General features: G+C 33.6%; 1 protein-coding gene across 2 annotated transcripts in view; it reads right to left on the bottom strand.

Moving 5' to 3' along the window:
- Nucleotides 1–18,892, bottom strand: part of GAS2 (growth arrest specific 2) — a gene marked incomplete at both ends in the record, with an annotated part of 120,204 nt that overhangs the window by 74,107 nt on the left and 27,205 nt on the right. For both annotated transcript variants that reach the window (XM_080697240.1, XM_080697241.1), the window contains one exon: nucleotides 11,567–11,708. In XM_080697240.1, coding sequence (XP_080553366.1) covers nucleotides 11,567–11,708 — 142 coding nt within the window. The remainder of the gene's footprint in view (nucleotides 1–11,566; nucleotides 11,709–18,892) is intronic.

The following is an 18,892-nucleotide window of genomic DNA, read 5'->3' as shown; positions in this document are numbered from 1 at the left end:
TTAGCAGTGCTCATTAAAACAGAATTATGGAAATTATGAACTATAGGATATTCCCATTGTTGATTATGCAAATTTTAGCTTCAGTTAACCACGGCCAAGCTGTCACAAAATACTACTAAGGGAAGCCTTGAATTACTTCTAATTAAAGAGGCTTCGCATAAAGAACTTCCCTACCTCAAGTTTCAAATGTACCAGCTGGCTGTGGTTAGAATAACAATTTTATTAAGTTTACTACATTAAATCAACAGCAGTGCAAGGTAATATAAACGTTGTAATATCACACAAACAACAATTCCAAACAGAGAACAATAACAAATGCCACAAAAACAGAAGTAAACATATGAAAATCAATTTTCCTGTCTAGATTAACAGTTTCTTCAGCTTCAGGCCTTTTTTATTTTAGACTGTGTCCATGGTACCAAATAACAAACAGGAGTTTTGAGCAGGAGGGAGAGAGACATAAAAACTGAGAAAAAGAAGCTTTTTAGGTACCTAATACCCTCATCTTAAGTGAAAGCCATGTGAAGCAGGTAGCTAAAGCCCCAGGAGCTTTAGATAAAAATCCATGCATCTCTTGATGAAAGCAGTGCTAAAAAAATAAAAATCAATCACGAACTGATCAAATTGTGTCAATGTGCAGTCAATTATTAATTATAAAGAGTAATACCTGATACAGATTTGATGATTCTGAAACAAACTTTCACATATTCTGAGGACTATACGAGCATTGATGTGGATATAGGTATATTTTATGGAAAATAATATTTGTTATACAGACAAACAACAATGTGGGCAATGTAAGAAAGAGCATCTGGGATGAAAGTTGCATCATTATCGTGCATCTCTGTTTTCTCATTCGTGGAACTGAACCAGATTTTGCCTTCTAAAACCCAAATGTTGAGTCTACCTGGACTCATTCGGAAATCACTTTGGCAAACTGAAAAGTAACATTATTCTTTTTTTATCATCTCAATAGAATCAGCCTATACAATTACACACACACACACACACACACACACACACACACACACACACACTCGTCTTCCCCGGCATCATTTCTTGGAGGGAATGCTAACAGATAGTGCTTTATTTTTAAGTTTTCTTGAAAAAAATGTCTTCTATAAAGCAGCAATATTGTTTCAAAATATAGCTATAATACTACCTAACATAATATAAAGGCTTATAAAATATTAGACATATCATGCCTGGCCTAAAATGTCAGCGAAGGATGATAGGTAAACAATGAATGGAGTCTATAGATGTACGTGACTGAGGTGCGTGACTTAACACAATGCCTTCATAGAATAGAGTACTTCCTTGGCTGCTGCTGTACCTCACAGTAACAGAGATGATGACAACTCTGTGCTGGTGATGGGATTGTAAAGAGGCACGAACTGAATAAAAACCAAAACGTTGTCTCACATTTTTAGAAATGGCAAAATATTAAAATATGTAAATGTTTAATGACAAAAGAAAGCACTTTTAGAATACTGATGTAAGATTAAATGCAAAATCTTAGGTAAATGTATATTATACCTAAGAGGTGACTCTTATTTTTGTACTAAGACAATTTCTTTTTCTTTTTTTTTTTTTTTCGGGTCTGGGGATGGAACCCAGGGGCATTTGACCTCCAAGCTACAACCCCTGCCCTATTTTATTATTATTATTATTTATTTTGAAACCGGGTCTCACTGAGTTGCAGAGGGCCTTACTAAGTAGCTGAGGCTGTCTGCGAACCGCGATCCTCCAGGTCTCAGCCTCCCGAATGCTGGGATTACAAGCGTGCGCCACAACGCCCGGCATACTAAGGCAATTTCTAAACTGAGCAATAAATGGAAAGAATATAGTGGTTGTGGGATTCAATCCACACAAAGATCTGAGAGGAAGTAGGGGCTCTAACACCTCCTATTTGTGTTATTTTGAAAGTTTATTCCATAAAATCTCACTTTACTTAAAAAAAGAAATACTGACTACCTCTCAAGATTATTATGATGATCAAACAAAATAATATTAATATTTTGCTCAATACATACTTGGCACATGGTAAATACTGATTCACTGTTAGTTTTCTTCAATATTATTTTTGTTGTTATTAATAATTACTTAAAGATTATCTTCATATGGTTTAGTCAATTAACATTAATACTTATATTATTTTCTTTTTCTTTTTTTTTCAGAACTGGGGCTTGAACCCAGGGGCATTCTATCTCCAAGCTACACTCCCAACCCTATTTTTATTCTTTATTTTGAAACAGGGTCTCACTAAGTTTCAGAGGGCCTCACTAAGGAGCTGAGGCTGGGCTCAAGCCTGGATCCTCTTGTCTCAGCCTCTCAAGTGCTGGGATTATAAGTGTGAGCCACCATGCCCAGCTATCATATTTTTTATAAGAATTTTTGCACCTATAATGTGTAAATCACTATAGTCAATGGTAGAAAAAAATTCTGGAATGAGAAAAAAATTGTTGGGAGACAGTAATTTATACTGGTCCTATGATAATAGATGTATTTTTAATAATTTATCATTGATATTACATCAGAGATGGTTAGTTCTAAACTCAAATTTTGGGCTAAATAGATGGACTTTACCAGGATATATTGACAAGTACAAAGTAAGTATCCATCTAGGCATGGTAGCACACACCTGTGATCCCATTACTTAAAAGTCTAGGACAGGAGGAAAGTAGGATCCAGGAAAACCTCAGCAACTTAATGAAAACCTGTTTCAAAATAAAAAGGGCCAGGGGTATAGTGCAGAAACAGAATGTCCCTGGGTTCAGTCCCTAGTACCAAAACAACAGCAAAAACAGATGTCCTTTAGATATTATGTGTTTGTGTTAAGTATGAATTTTAAATAATAACTATATTTGGACAGTTTCGTCTTTTGAGATGTCAAACATCTTAACATCAATCTTCTGCCTCTGAGAATAAAATAATTTTGTTGAGTCTATATCAAGGTGGATTATGTTTTGTAGATTTTAGAATAGTAAATAACCAATTGCATACCTTGTTTTACCATGTCCCAAGTGCTCTTAATCACATGATTACCTTATAAGGAAAAGCATGATTAAAAGGATGATTAGAAAGGTAAGTCTTAATGCATAGTTTGAGCTAAAGCCTTTGCATTGAGTTGTATGCCCTGTGGCTTTTAAACATATTCATCTGTCTTTTCAAAAGAAACTTTGAATTGCTCTGAATTGTATGGTAGAAAACATTTTTCCCATTATGTTATTGTGGCATTGCTTTACATTCAGGAATTCAGAGTTGTATTTATGCTGAATAAATTATCTTTAAAACAAATAAAAATCTCTCTTGCCAATAGTGATTATTATAAAAAGTTTGTTTTTTAAGTAATCAAAACAAAAAAGAAAATTATAGCGCTGAACACCTCTGAGAAAAGAAACACAGATCCTCATTCAAAAATATGTGGCAAGAGACTCAATCTCATAACCTCGATTCTATAAAAATCTCATGGGCATCAAATGTCAAATGGAATGCTGCTTACTCCCGGAATAGAAAATGAGGCCTTCTGCTAAGGAAGGGGTAGAGTTTCAGTGTCACAGAATCTGCGCAGACAAAATGCATTAGACCATGCATGTATAGTTTAGCTAAATATATTAAGTTGTAACAGATGGGCAAAGAAATGAGAATATGAATATTTTGTTGCTCATTTGGGTTCTATATAACTAGAGGCTGCAATATTTGTGGTAGTTTTGAAGGAAACAAGTTTTTTTTTTTTTTAGTTTTTTATTAAAGAGGAAAATTTGGGGGGAAAAACATTGTTGGCTAAATGTTATATAATTAAGAAAACATCCTAAGCTAATGGCTTCCACATCAGGGAAGAATGGTAGGGTAGAAGATGTTGTAAAACTACAGGTCAGAGGAATTGGATTCTACTCAAGGCTGCCTAAGTTCTTAATTTCTAAGACAAGTGTCATGCCTACGACTTGCTTTTCCTTTTAAGGTAATCATGTGATTAAGAGCACTTGGGACATGGTAAAACAAGTAAATGCTTCAGCCTTGAAAATAAAGTGGGGTCTACAGATCTGCAGTATTGACATAACGTGGAGACTTAGTTGAAATTCAAATTGCAGAGTCCAATGTCAGCAATTTCCATATCTGCATCTTAAAAAATGTCCCCGGGGAGGAGTACATTAACGTGCCATGAGGACAGTGTTAACATAACTTGAATAACATAACTTGAGTAACAAAACTTAAATTTTTGTACCTATGCTACTAAATATTTAAATGTGTTGTGATTTGTTAAACATTATCTACAAGTATAAATGACTTAAAATAGGGCATCCATATAAATCATGTAAAGAAGGGCTATATATTTGCAATCTCACCAACAGTGGAAAGTCTGTAAACAGTGTATGTAATTGATTGCAAGAAGTTTGAGAAATGACCGGAAATGAAGGTTTCCTTTTCTTTTCTAGCACTCATGTGAACAGAGTAAGAGTAACGGAGTAACAGCGGAAGTCTCCATCACTAGGAATAGCAACCATAGACAGGAGTCTTTTCTGGGTTGGTGTATATTTATATTTATTATTATCTACATACTCATTCATTTTATTATTTATTTATATATAGTTTGTTGTTCCTTTTACTTAACCCTGAAGACATATAAAATCAATTCAAAGTAAAAATTTGCATAACATAATCTTTGAGGTAAATGGACTTGAATTCAAATATTACTGGATCATTTAAAAACTCAGCAATAATATATTAGTTACATAACAATAACTTAGTAGTGACATGGTAGCCCATGTGTACTGCTTAGCTGCCCTTTATTGACTACAGAGCTATGACTATCAAGCATTGGGGGAGTTAAAATTCAATCCTTTAAAAGCTTCAAGGCTGCTAGCTTTTCTAGTTCAGTCCTAGCTTTGTCTAGTCCTTGATAAAACTCTCATTCCAGGGAGACACTCAGCTATTTCAACAGATTTAATATTGTTCCAGGGGAAATGGCTATATTTGAAAGGGCTTCCCTGAATTCAAAAGTTAAAAAAAAAAACCTGAATTGAAATTCTAATAAAATAGTTTTTGAAACAAAAATGTATTTAAAATAAGTACCCAAATTTGAAGATCAGCCTAGGAAAACAAGAAATAACATATATAAGAGTATAAATAACAAACCTGAATGGGTATAATGAAATTGTTATCTCAAATTAATACTAAGATGGTTTTTTTCTCCACAAAAATACTGTTATAGTCCTCAGTAAAGACAACGACAAAAACAAGTTGGGAAAAGGCAAGCATGGGTTCTTTTTCTGATGCAATCAGTGACTTTAAAGTATAAAATAGAATATGTTTAAGTGAAACTTTTGTGTGGAAACATCAAACCAGTACTGCAAGTAGATAATACCTGCCTCTGAAATAAAACGCTGAGTAACGTTTTATCACACAAAGGATTTTGTAAAACTCTTCATCAGAGTGATGCATCAAAAGAAGACAGAGCTCACAACAAATACAAACACGAGCAGTTACAGTGAAAACGTCATATGCAAACACAACACACACATTTGCATGCTACACAGCAGAGAGCAAACCCTTTTCTCGCTGGGTAGATTCTTTCTCAGAGAAATAGATGAAGAATAGTCACTGTCTTCCAAATCCTACAATCATCCAATAACATCATGATATTGACACAGTTACAGCAAGTGAAACAGCGTGTATTTAAAAGCACCCCCTTCATCTCTTTATCTTCTATTTCCCAGATCACCAAATTGAAGAATAATAAGTCAATATCTGAAAAAGTAAGTTTATAATTTCTAAATCTGTGTGCCAATATAAGATACATATAAACCTCACAAACAAGAACATCACTAATTAAAGAAAATGACTCATACTTAAAAAAAGAAATCTTAGAAACAAATCCTACAAGGGCATCAGTTTTTTTTTTTTTTTTTTGGGGGGGGTTGTCATACAGAGATGAAACCCAGGGACTTTTTACCTCTGGCCTATGCCCCTAGACCTATTTTATATTTTACTTGGAAACAGGGTCAAATTAAATTGCTGGGAGCCTCAGAAAGCTGTGGAGGATGGCATCGAACCTATGATCCTCCAGTCTCAGCCTCCCAAGAACTGGGATTACAAGGGTGTGCCACCACTACCAGCTAGAGCATCAGTTTTATGAAATAACTTACTGTTTTAAGTTAACTTAAAGCAATAATAAATTATAGATCTCTCATCTTAAGTAAAAATGAGTCATAGGAAAATATTCAGCATTGTTTTAGAAAAAGTGGTTAAAATATTTAAAAATCAATTTTACTATTGAATGATTCCCAATACTAACAAATTTTCTATCACTTTGAAACTAAAAACAGAAATCTTTCTGTTTTGGGAGCCTTCCAAACATTGTTTTACATCACAAAAGTGTATTTGTTTTACAAGTATGAGGAGGTTATTTTGTTTTTAGTCTGATATACTGTATACTTTTAAATTCGAGAATATATCCATGGTCATCTTTGTAACCTAAAGAACACTTTTAAATATATCAAAGGCATATAAGAAAGTCAATTATTAATCTTAATAAAAAAGAGGCTTGAAAAAGAGTCTCCAGGTGCTGACTTACATGTCAATAAGGTTTGGACACAAGAGGTCAGAGTGAGCATTCTACAAAAACACCTAAGGTTAGAATATGCTCCACACAGTATGCAAAAATCTGTCCTAGATGCAGAAGAGCAGTATAAATTCCATAATCATCAAAATGTCAGTGCAACCTCAACAATATGAAAAGGTCCTTATGCTAATATACAAAATTACATCAATAAATAATCTTCTATGCAAGTTGGTCTACTTGTATCCTAATATAAATAAAATTTTCTATATTTCAGATTACATGACATAACTACTTAATATTTAAAGTTTGTTAATATATATATGAAAATATCCTGTTAGCCCTACTATTTTTCTTTCAAATTCAAAATATGAAATATGTATATGTTAGATAAAAATTATGATCTCATGTTCATAGTACATCATATCTTTCTTATATTTTTTATGTTACTGGGGTTTGAACCTAAGGTCATTTTACCTCCAAGCTTCACCCCTAGCCTTATTTTATTTTTTATTTGAAACAGGATCTTGCTAGATTAATAATAGTTTCACTACTTCTTGAGGCTGTCCTTGAACTTGCAATCCTCTTGACTCAGCCTTCCAAGTACTGGGATTATAGGCATGCACCAAGATGCCCAGCTCTCATATTTTAAGTGGTTTCAAGATTAGTATTTTTGGTTGGTATCTATGGATGACTAAGTTTGTTTAAAATAATATCAAGTATTATAGATTCTTTTCTTATTTTTAAATATTTTGATGGACATTTTGATACCTATCTCTATAAACTTTCTTTGGATAAATTTTTAGAAATAGAATGACTTAAAGTGTGTGGATATTTCTGAGGTCTTTGATATATAATTTCCAGTTGCCTTGCAGAGAACTACATATTCCAAATCTTTTCAGAAATGTGTAGATAATTATGGTTTTTATATACATGCAAATACTAACTATAAAATTCTCTTAATTATGCCAATTTTTATAATTTTATTTAAGTTGGCACTAAGATGCACAACATGTCCATATTTATTTGAATTTTTACATCTTTTGTGCCTAGGCTCTTCATAACCTTTGCTCATGTTTCCTTCGGTTTTTTTTATATAACTTTTTACTTTTTCTTTCTTTTTACTTTTTTTTTATAAGATGCCTCTACCATCTTATAATCCATTCAGATGTATGACTATGTTGCTCATGTTTCTACTGGATAATTTTGAAATATTATTCAGGGTAGTCAATTATGATTTAAGGACTGACATTTCACAGAGGAAAGTTATTTCTCAAAAATGACATTGAAAAAATATCGTAGAAGATAAATTGCTGTTGTATGTGGCATAAAAAATTATCTTGCAGGAATCAAAAACACAAAAATCATGAGAGAAGCCCAAGGAACTAGTGGCTGCCCACACTCCCCTGGCACATCCCTAGCACACCTTCCCCCACCCATGAGGGTTTTCCTCATGATCTGTTGCAGAGAGAAAACAGGTTGAATCAAGATCCTCTGACAAATAATTGTACAAAAAAGGCGCTACAGAGGGTAGCATATCAGTTGCCACAAAGATAAGGATGCTTTATGCAGGTGAAGACTTTGAACAGCACAAAACAGAAGCCTGTTCATGCACGCTCAGTACAGAGATCCACTTTATCATCCATTCAAACACATGTTTCCCCTTCATCAGAGCATCTTTTCATTTTATTTGCTGTTCAAAACACTAGGACACAAAGGACACTCTTCTTCTTGTGCGCCACTGAAATGAAATCTTGAGGTAGGAAAAAGGAAGAAAAAAAAAAACAGACAAAAACCCTTGCCCTAAATTCCCTTTCAAAAGTAAAGTGTGAAAAGACATCAAGCAGAGTACACAGTGCTATTGTTGCAGGAAAGTCAATTCTGCAACTACAGAGGCCAAAGCCAGTGGCAGCAGCTCAATGGCTTCCTCACCCACAGTGAATAATAAGAAGAACCCAAGGAGAAAGGCCTCTACCCGGGAAAATAGAATTTCTCATTGTCTGTCCTCTTGATTATCATTAACATCCATGGGCACAGCTGTTTCTGTTCTCGGACTAATCCTAAAGTCAATGCTATAATATTGGCTCCCTTCTTCTGTATTCTCTGGGCCTATTATTCATCATATCTTGTCTTATTCTGGGAAGCAGAAATTTCAAATTTATCTTTTAATTGAGCAGCAAAATAGAAAGCCGAACTATCTGATTTACTTCAGTACTGAGGAGATTAAAAAAAATGACTTATCAATTTAAAAAGCATTGAAATTTTGGCTTTATAACCTTCTTGGATATTTAAAATTATTTTGTTTGTTTTTCTTTTTGATGGTTCTGTGGATTGAACCCACAGGTATTCTACCTTCAAGCTATACCTCTAGCCATTTTTTTTAAGCAGGTCTCTCTAGGATACTGAGAGTCTTCTATGTTGCCAAGGCTAGTCTTGAACATACAATTCCCTTTTCTCAGCCTCTCAAATACTGGGATTACAGGTGTGTGCCACCATGTCCAGCTTTAAATATATTTTAATTGAAATTTATAAGCTGAGTTATTAAAGATAATCAATATCAAATATTTGTGTGTATATATTTGTATCTGTGTGTGTAATCATGAACTGTCTTTTTATAAAGTCAGTTATTGTCAAACATAGCAAAGAATTAAGTCATTCTAAAGTTCTTCTTGAAGCTGGACACATTATCACAGGCCTGTAATCTGCTACTCAGGACTCTGAGGCAGGAGAATCGCAATTCTGAGGACAGCCTAAATTGGGTGTAGTTCAGAAGTACAATGTCCCTATGTTCATCTTTAATACCCATACAAACAAACAAGCAGAAACACCTTAACATAACACTACATGCTAGTAAGTATGTACTTTAGTACTACCAAGGTCATCATACAAATTGCTTTAGGCTTTATAGCTTCTGGATAAATTTATTACTTACTACCTGGATTAGGTTTTTAAAAGTCATCAAGGTAAATAATGGGCATAAATTCACACTAGAACCTTGAGCTATAGTGATATTTCTAATATAAAAAAATAGTATTAGATTGATTCTTTTGTGATTCTATCTAAAAATTTTATTAGTTCAAGTAACATAACTCATAGACTGAGAGAAAACTGAGACAATATATTTACACTCATAACTCTTTGTAAACTACTTGGTTTACAGTAGTGAAAGGGAAAAAAACGCTTCTTTCGCAAAAAGTTGTAGAATGAACAAACTTATTATCATATTTATATAATAAAGTAGTTTCCCCCATGTGGCAGTTCTTTGGAAATTCAGGGGTATGCCAGAACTTTACAGTATGGCATTAATTGTCCACATATCCAGAATGACAAACACATAGTGTATTCTTTTGACTAAAACTTGATTATTAGCCGGGCGTGACAGTGCACGCTTGTAATCCCAGCAGTCGGGAGGCGGAGACCAGAGGATAGTGGTTCCTGGACAGCCTTAACTATTTAGTGAGGCCCTTCACAACTCAATTGAGACCCAGTTTCAAAAATAAAAGACAAAAATAGGAATGGGGGTGTATCTCGGAGGTAGAATGCCCCTGGGTTGCATCTCCAGTACCACAAAAAAATTAAAAATTAAAAATAAAATTTGATTATTGTTATTAATTAATTTCTCACAGTATTTTTTTAAATATTTACTCTGCATTCTCTTCCTATTGTCTTTTTCTCATATAGTTTCCTACAAACCCAAACAAAATCTACTGATAAAATTATCACTGGACTGTAAAAGAGGCATTATTCATACTTTCCTGAAGAGGTCCATGATACTGCCACCCCCTGGGATGATTCTGGGACAATTCAGGGGACAGTAATATTTCTGGTGCAATTTGGGATGGTGAATAAAAATCAGGGGATGGTTCAGTGCCCAAAGGGGTCCTGATGTTTTGTGTGTTGTTTTTTTCTGTCTGAAGAAAAGGCAGTAAGCCAGTAAATTTTGGAATCCATCTACACACAAACACACATCTTCTACCAAATGTCTTTTACTTTGATGTGATGACATGATAATAATCTAAGCTCACTTGTCTAATGAGCATCCAAGAAGCACACAATTGAATACAACACACTACTATGCAATTATTCTCCAATTTTCTTTCAGATAGAGAATGTTCTTTCAAGCTCAGCTTAATTTAATGTTAATATTTAGTGTTATATGATTTTATTTTAAAAACTCAGATAAAAGTACCTTTTTGGTTTGTCTTATTTTGTTTTCTTTATCATGTGCCTCCTTTCTTTGCTTGATTTCATTCAGTAAAATGGAACTTTAATTCCATTTGTTCATGTTGTTTTAGTCCAGTGAACCATATATGTATTTGAATATTTAATCTCAGAGTTTGGAGCTGTGTTGAAACACTGAATAGTTCAAGTTTTTTTCAAAGGAAATGCAAAATCTCATTCTTTGATAATGGAAGTAGATGTGCCAAAATTCATTCAGAAAACAAAACACAAAATCTGGGCAGATGTTCTCATAAGACGCTTGACTTTTACTTCATCATCTTTGCTTATCTTGATATTCTACTTGGATACCTGATTTTCAACTCTCTAAAAGACAGCTATACAAACTAACAAAATTAGTGTCACCAACGATAGAGTGAATGTGAGATACAGAGTTTACATACCCTATCGAGATGAAAGGGAAATTCTGCTCTTATGGTGGACATACATAGCTACACCTTTATTCAGATTAGAGCCTGGTAGTATAATTCTGTTCTATATTTTCCAAACATTCACTAAGTTCATATTAATTGCTCTTATTTGGAAATGACTTTAGCTTGGAATTGACTGTACTACTTCTGTTTCTATCTTTTGATCCACAAGGTGGAGAACAGTAAGAAAACAAGACTTTTCTATCTTCAAGATGTCATGCTTACCACAGATCCCCAAGTTTCTGAAAAAAGACAATAATCTGGAAGATTATATCAGGCCAAAAACTTTTGATAACAATCTACTGTCTAAGAAGGAAAAAATTTAAATATCAGTTAAAACTCTGAAAGAAATACATACCCAGACCTTCAGATTCAAATAGACATGTTTCATCCACTCCTAAGTCTCGGCACCAGGATAAAAAATTTGCTGTATTGTCTCGGGCAAAAAAGGAGCCAGAGGGTGCGCTGGCCTTGCATGGAATCTTCTTCAATGGCAAACTCTGACAAAAAAAAAAAAAGAAATATCACTGGGATATGTGCAAAATTATCACAGTGACACCTTAAAAACACATTGATGTTTCACCAAGATGCTTTGGAATGACTTCATGTCAATAAAAAGGTTTGTGAATTATAGAAAAGAATGTTTAATGCAATTGAAACCTACCTGACATTAAGAAACAAGCATATATATGTGGTATATATGTAGTAAAGGCAAGATATATATATAAGCATTTTCATGTATATATGTGTACATATGTGTACATATATATATACATATATGTACACATATTTATGTGTGTATATATATATGTACCTTGCCTTTTACTACATAGTAATAAATATACATAAGTTCCTTTCCTGGCTCAAATTGCTTCTTCCCTATTTCTTTTAATATTATTGCCTTTTTCTTTCTCTATCATTTTAAGTATTCTTTCAGTATTTTTCAGAAAGTATAAGTGTTTTTCTCGTTTGTGAAAAAACATAAATACAATATATCAAAATTATATATATGATTTTAATTATAATTCTAATGATAATAGAATAATATTAAATATATAATATGCCTTTATCGCTATATGTGTGCATACATGTATATCATAAAGACTATGCAAGAATCATAATGTCAAAAGAGATCAGCAGAATCATCTAACATCACAAAACTCATTACCTATACATCGAAAGGGGGTTATTAAAAATTTTTAAAAACAACATCCTATAGTCTTTCTTCCAGACTATTTCTCTGAAAGTCGTAGGACATAGATTTACTATATAATGTAAAGATTACTCTTGTCGGGATTCTTTTTTACCTTGAAAGCCATTATTTACATTCTAAATTATTTCACTTTTAAAATAAGAAAATTCTCAAGGGAGAATATGAATCTGGACAGATAAGCCTATTAACAGCCATAAAATTCTAACCCAGAAATTTTCCTAAGCAGCATTAAAAGTGTCATAGTTGTTTTGTCTTTAATGGGGCATAACCAGTTTTCATAGGTTTGAATGAAGCCACATCATGTGATTCTATGTGCTAGAAAAGACTAACCAAAATATATAGATGAACTGGGTACATTTGAGCTTTGCCTCAAAGAGGAAAAAGGTACAGGGAGAATGAACACCTAGTTATTGAAGTTCATAGACTGGTTATTTTATTTATGCGCTGTGAGTCAGGAACTTTAATAACCACAATGCTATAGATGTTGAGCTCTTTTACAATTATGGTTATAAAATGTAATACTGGCCTAAGTACATTGATGAAGTCCTGTTATTATTATTGCTAGAGTTCATTCCCAGTGATTTTGTGGCTGTGTAACAGATATAGTTCATTACTATATCACTCAAAGGTTATATCTGTCTAATCTCAAGGATCTATCTCTTTGTTACAAATTGAATTTGATTTATGGTAGATATAATCAAAGCATTTTCATAAATACATACATATTTATACAGATATATAATTTAGGCACCACTACTACTATATAAAATATAGAACCATATGTGTGGTGGCATATATAATTCTATCTCTTTAATTGATTTGGTTGAGATATCAGCAATTGTTTTCAAAGAAACCTTTCCTCTAAGAGTTGCAAAAATAATTATAAATAGCATGGTATAATATCTCATTTATAAAATACTTAGATGAACGGATAGCAAAACTTTGGGAAATACACACAATGGAATTCTATTCAGCCACAACGAAGAACAAAATTATATCATTTGCAAGAAGAAAGAAAGCCCTGGAGAGCATTATGTTAAGTGAGATCAGTCAAGCACAGAAGGAGAAGGTACATATGTTTCCTCTAATTTGCCCAAACTAGGAAACACAGAGGATACCAGTGGGACTCCAGATAATGGAGTGGAAATATAAGCAAAGTTTGAATGGAAAGATAGGAGAGGAGGAAGGCTGATCTTGATTAATGAGGGTCTACATCAGAATATGTGTAAAATTATGAATATGACATGGTTAACCTGGACAACCATTGGTGGAAGTGGGGAAGGGAAAACGGGGGCAGGGAAGAGGGCACCAAATATAGTTTAAATGTATACCATTTATGTTCAATAAAAAAATTTGTTTAAAAAATAAAATAAAATAAGTCATATGACAAAAAATAAAATAAAATACTTATAAATGTCAATTGATATTTTAATGTTATATTTAAAATACATATGTCCTTAATAGAGCCATTTACTTCTAAATATATCCAAATAATGAGCCATTAAGTCATGCACTACCTATATCCTTGGATGGGGTATTGTGGGAGTTGGGGGAGACTTTGAAATCATATCAAACTAATGAATTTGTTTGCATCATAATCTAAGAACTATAAAATACGTGACATAACCAAGGGCATGCTAAAGGAAATGAGGTGCATGTTTTGTGTAGCAAAAAGGAATGCAGGATCGATATTACATTGGAAGAGCAAGAAATTGATTTGACACTTTAATTCACCATGGGTATCATTTTAAAGAATACTCGCAGGCAACCCACTTTCAAAAATCACTTAACCTGCTCTTTAAGCACTTACAAGGACAAGCACTAAGCTAAAAAAAGGAAAATAGAATTTTCCTCTCCCAGCTTGAAGTCTTTACAAAGTCATCTACATATCGTATTCCAGAATCCAAGTTTTTACTTGAAATTCAATGCAATCATATTGAAAAACATGAAAATTATTTCAGAACAAAAAAAAAGAAAAGCTGGTTGTTGATACTTTATAGCTTGAGACTTCACAATGCAAAGCTAATAACATACCTAATAATGATCTAATAACTCAGATAATATAGGGATTATTAGCTGCTATTCTAGCACAGTTAGATCCAGTGCTTCATTGTATCAGTTGAATATTAGGAAACAGCAATCTGTTTGAGTAAAACTTTCCAATCTTAACCCAAACTAAACACTTTTTGGTAGAATATTTGTGTGTTTGTGTGTGTGGTACTGAGAACAAGTATTCTACCTCTGAAATGTACCCCTGTGCATTTGATTTATTTTCCAAATTTTTATTCAAGTGACATTAAAATAAAGAATAATCTGCCATCTATTCAAAAAAAGAGAAAAGCCTAAGAAAATGGCACCTTTAATTCCCTATATATTGTGCACTGAAAATTTAATACAGGTAGTTTAAATAATTCATTCTTCACAAAAGTATGAGACACACTACTTTCCTTAATTTCATCAAGTAGACATTTCACATATAAAACAGAAAAAGACCTAGTACTTGCCAAGAACTAATATCTTTGATTTTCCAAAGGGCATATAGAGTGTGCAGTTTAAATACGCAGGCAATAAAGTCACTCTTTCCATCATGGAAACGTTTCCATTTCAATTCCTATGCTGCTTCTAGTTTCACGACAAATTTTATTGAAAAATAATCTTTCTCAGTAAAATTATTTCATTGGAATGTTCACGATACCAAGGTGTCTAGGTATAAAGACCAATGAACATATATTCTCTAAGAAAAAAATTATAGAAACTTTTTGGAAGTAAAAAAGAAGCCCTTTTCAGTCCCATAACCTTCTCCTCAGGACCCTACAATACAACCTATGTCTCTGTCAGTGAGCAAGGATTTAGTATACTAGTCATCAGGTGTGCTAAGCTTGAATTCTAAATGTACCTCCCCTTTCCTTTTTTCAAAATAAATTTTCTAAGATAACTGAGGCTTGCAATCTCAGTACTTGGGAGGTTGAGACCGGAGAATTACAGGTTCAAGTATAGCCTGTGCAACTAGTGAGATGCATTAACCTAGTGAGACCCTGTTTTGAAATAAAAGTAAAGTAGGGCCAACCATATAACTCTCTGGAAAAAGGAAAACTCTGAAAACAAAACAAAACAAACAAACAAAAAAAGATCAGAGGATACAAAGGACAGGAGATTAAAATAATGAGTGCACAGGACTTTGTGGTCAGGGAAACTGTTCTATATGGTACTGTATTGCTGCAAGCCTGGATCATATTTGTCAAACTCATGGCAGGTTTTTTTTTCTGTTTCTTTTCTTTTTTCATTTTCTGTGGTATAAGGATTAAATCCAGGGTCATTCTACCTTAAAGCTACAACCCCAGCACCTCTTACTTTTTTTAAAAAAAATGTTGTTTTAGTACAGGATCATGCTAGGCTACTGAAAGTCTTGCTATATTGCTAAAGCTGTTCTTGAACTTGGGATGTTTCTGTTTCAGCCTCCCAAGGACTAGGTATGCAGGCATGTGTCCTCAAAGCATGTTAAAATGAAGAGTGAACTCTAATGTAAACTATGGTCTTTTGGTGATAATGATGTGTTGGCATAGGCTCATGGATTGCAACAAATGGACCATTCTGGTGTACTTTTCATTCAATGTTAATGGGAAACTAAAACTTCTCTAGCATTTGGAATCTGAAAGAGTCAAACTTGAGATCCAGAGGAAAACATACCAAGCACTGTGTACATATATATTTCTATCACTCTGAACCTGATTATGATATATAACTATTATGTACTGATAAAACTATATTAAAAGTAAAATTAATTTATTAAATAAAAACGTTAAACTCCTAAAAACAGGAAGTAGTTCTGTGACGCTCAAGGGCTAGAGGACAGAGGGCTGAGAATGGGAGGTGCAGGTTCAAGGGCATAAATTTTATACTCAGTAGAACCACTTACAGTGTGATGCCTATGATTAATAATGATGTGTTATATACTTGAAAATAGCCAGGAAAACAATTCTTAGATGTTCTTATCATAAAAGGTGAAGTGATTGTTATGTTAACTATACTAATTTTAAAATTTATCAGGTGTATATATGTCAAAACATTGCGTTGTACACTATAAATAATATTGCCAATTATACCTGAGAAAAGCTGAGAAAAATCAAGTCTATAAAAAGTTACTATGTTGTTAATCATTGTTTAATTACCAAGTAAACACTTCAAAAAGGAGAAAACAAAGTTTCATATAATTTAACAATAAATACCTTCCTTCCATTTTTATATGCGGTGTGCCTAATTTATGAATACATCGTGGCCCAATTCTAAAGCTACTATGAAAAGTTTCTGTTCTCCCAATTAATTGGTTACATATGAACGATAGGGATTTGCTTATTAAAACTTCCCAAATCTATTTCTATAATTTAATATCCAATTAATTTGGAGGCTACCTAAAATTTTAATAGAAATTTAATGATTCAATTTTAATAAGCATTATAAACTACAACTCTGTACCAGTTGTAACACTGGACACTAGGGAATTAAAGGCAGAAAAGAATAGCCAAAGTTGTCTTCTAGAAAATTTTCACATCTTGTTGAAAAAGATTGAAAAATAAAATCATGATAGCACATTGTAAGACAGAAGTTAAAGCAGTGTTTTAAATGTGTTCTTTGGTAACTTTTAAAGGTCAGTGGAAAAGGGTGGATTGGGCATCACTATAGAAGGTTAATACAAAGTACCAGCCACTTACAGAACTGATGGCCCTCAAGTGCTGACAAAAAGGAAAGGGCCTTTCAGAAAGGTAAACATCTGAACAACCTTGAACAAGCACAGGACTTAGGAGTGAATACGAGATGAGATTAGAAAAGTTGACCAAGACAGAATCACATGTCTCTTCTGCTCATTGATGATGACTACAATTACAACCATACTGTCTGGCTATGCCACTATTGGGTATCTTTCCAAAGGGGGTGAAATACTTTTTAAAATAGCTGTGCTATCTCTATTTTTCCTTTCATTTATTTTACATACTTATAATGGTACATTATAATTTTACATCATAACCAGTGAAATATCTTTTAAGGTTCGTGTCAAGGTAAATTCATAGCTATCCCTGGAATGCACTCTTATTTATTTCTTTAAACAATTCATTGACCCAGGCATGGTGGTACACATTTGAGAGGATCACAGATTTGCAGCCAGCCTCAGCAACTTAGTGAGGCCCTCCACAACTTAGTTAGACCCTGTTCAAAATAAAAAATGAAATACAGTTGGAGGTATGGCTCAGAGGTAGAATATTCCTGGATTCAATCCTTTCTCTCTCTCTCTCTCTCTCTCTCTCTCTCTCTCTCTCTCTCTCTCTCTCTCTCTCTCTCTCCCAAACACACACATATATACATCTTGGGCAGAAATAAGCAATGTGATAGGGCGTCCACAGGGTTTTCCGTGGGTGTATATTGCACATGTGCATAGTAACCAGTGATTTTCTCCCAATCCTACTCTTTCTCTGTCTTTCCAATGGCAAAATAAAGCATTGCCATTCATCTATTTCCTCACCAATATCTTTTGCCCATGCAACCCAATTAATCACCAAGTTCTGCAAAGTCTCAACAAAACTCAAAGCCATCTACTTCTACTTCTTTCTGGTTCTACTACCATCACCCTGGACTCAGTGACCATTATAGTTTATCTGACCTTGACAGTAGCTTCCTAAGTGGGTTCCTCTATTCCATTCTACTTCCTCCTTCCTATACATTCTCTGCACAGCAAATGCCATTTTCTTTTACAAGATTTTACCATGCTTCTGTTTAAAAGGCTTCGATGACATAAGGAGTTTCTTAGGACAAACCTTGGTTCCTGTGTCATCTCTTGATAATCCCACATGGCACTCATGTATTCAGACAACCTCACTTTCCTTTACTTCCTCAAAGTAGTCACAGGCCTTCCCATCTAAGGGTCTTCATGTATGTTAGCTATACTCAAATATTCTATATTCTGTCTCTGGCTGGCTAATTCTCATGGCTGCTTCAGAATTATCTAAATTTTCGTTTTGACAAGACTAGGCTAGGTGGTCCTCCAAAAGCCACTAATGTACTTTGACTCTCCCATATTTATACATACCAGTTGAAAGTCACTGTTTAAGTACTAACTTAAAGCTTTTCTTCTGATAATCTACATGGGAAGGGATCATGCCATCATCGGGCATATCTACCATCTTCCCTGTTTGTTTGGAGCATCTAGTATATATTTCTTGAATAATTGTCAACAATGTAATATATGCTATGGTGATACAAAATTTGAGAATCAGTAGTATTTCATCTATCATTTACCATTGATATCTATATTTCTATATATTCATATTTTACCCACTTAAGCCACACATTCTTTGAGAGAAGATAGTGATGCTTTATTCTTTTTAATTTGTCAGCACCCTGTACATAATTAACAATAAATGTTTATCAGTTAGAAAACACCTTGGAAAGATTCTTTATGTAGGTTGGTCAGTCAAGGAA

The sequence above is a fragment of the Muscardinus avellanarius genome (genome assembly GCF_963383645.1).
Source record: "Muscardinus avellanarius genome assembly, chromosome: 1".
NCBI lineage: Eukaryota > Metazoa > Chordata > Mammalia > Rodentia > Gliridae > Muscardinus > Muscardinus avellanarius.
This window is presented reverse-complemented; position numbering and strand designations above follow the sequence as displayed.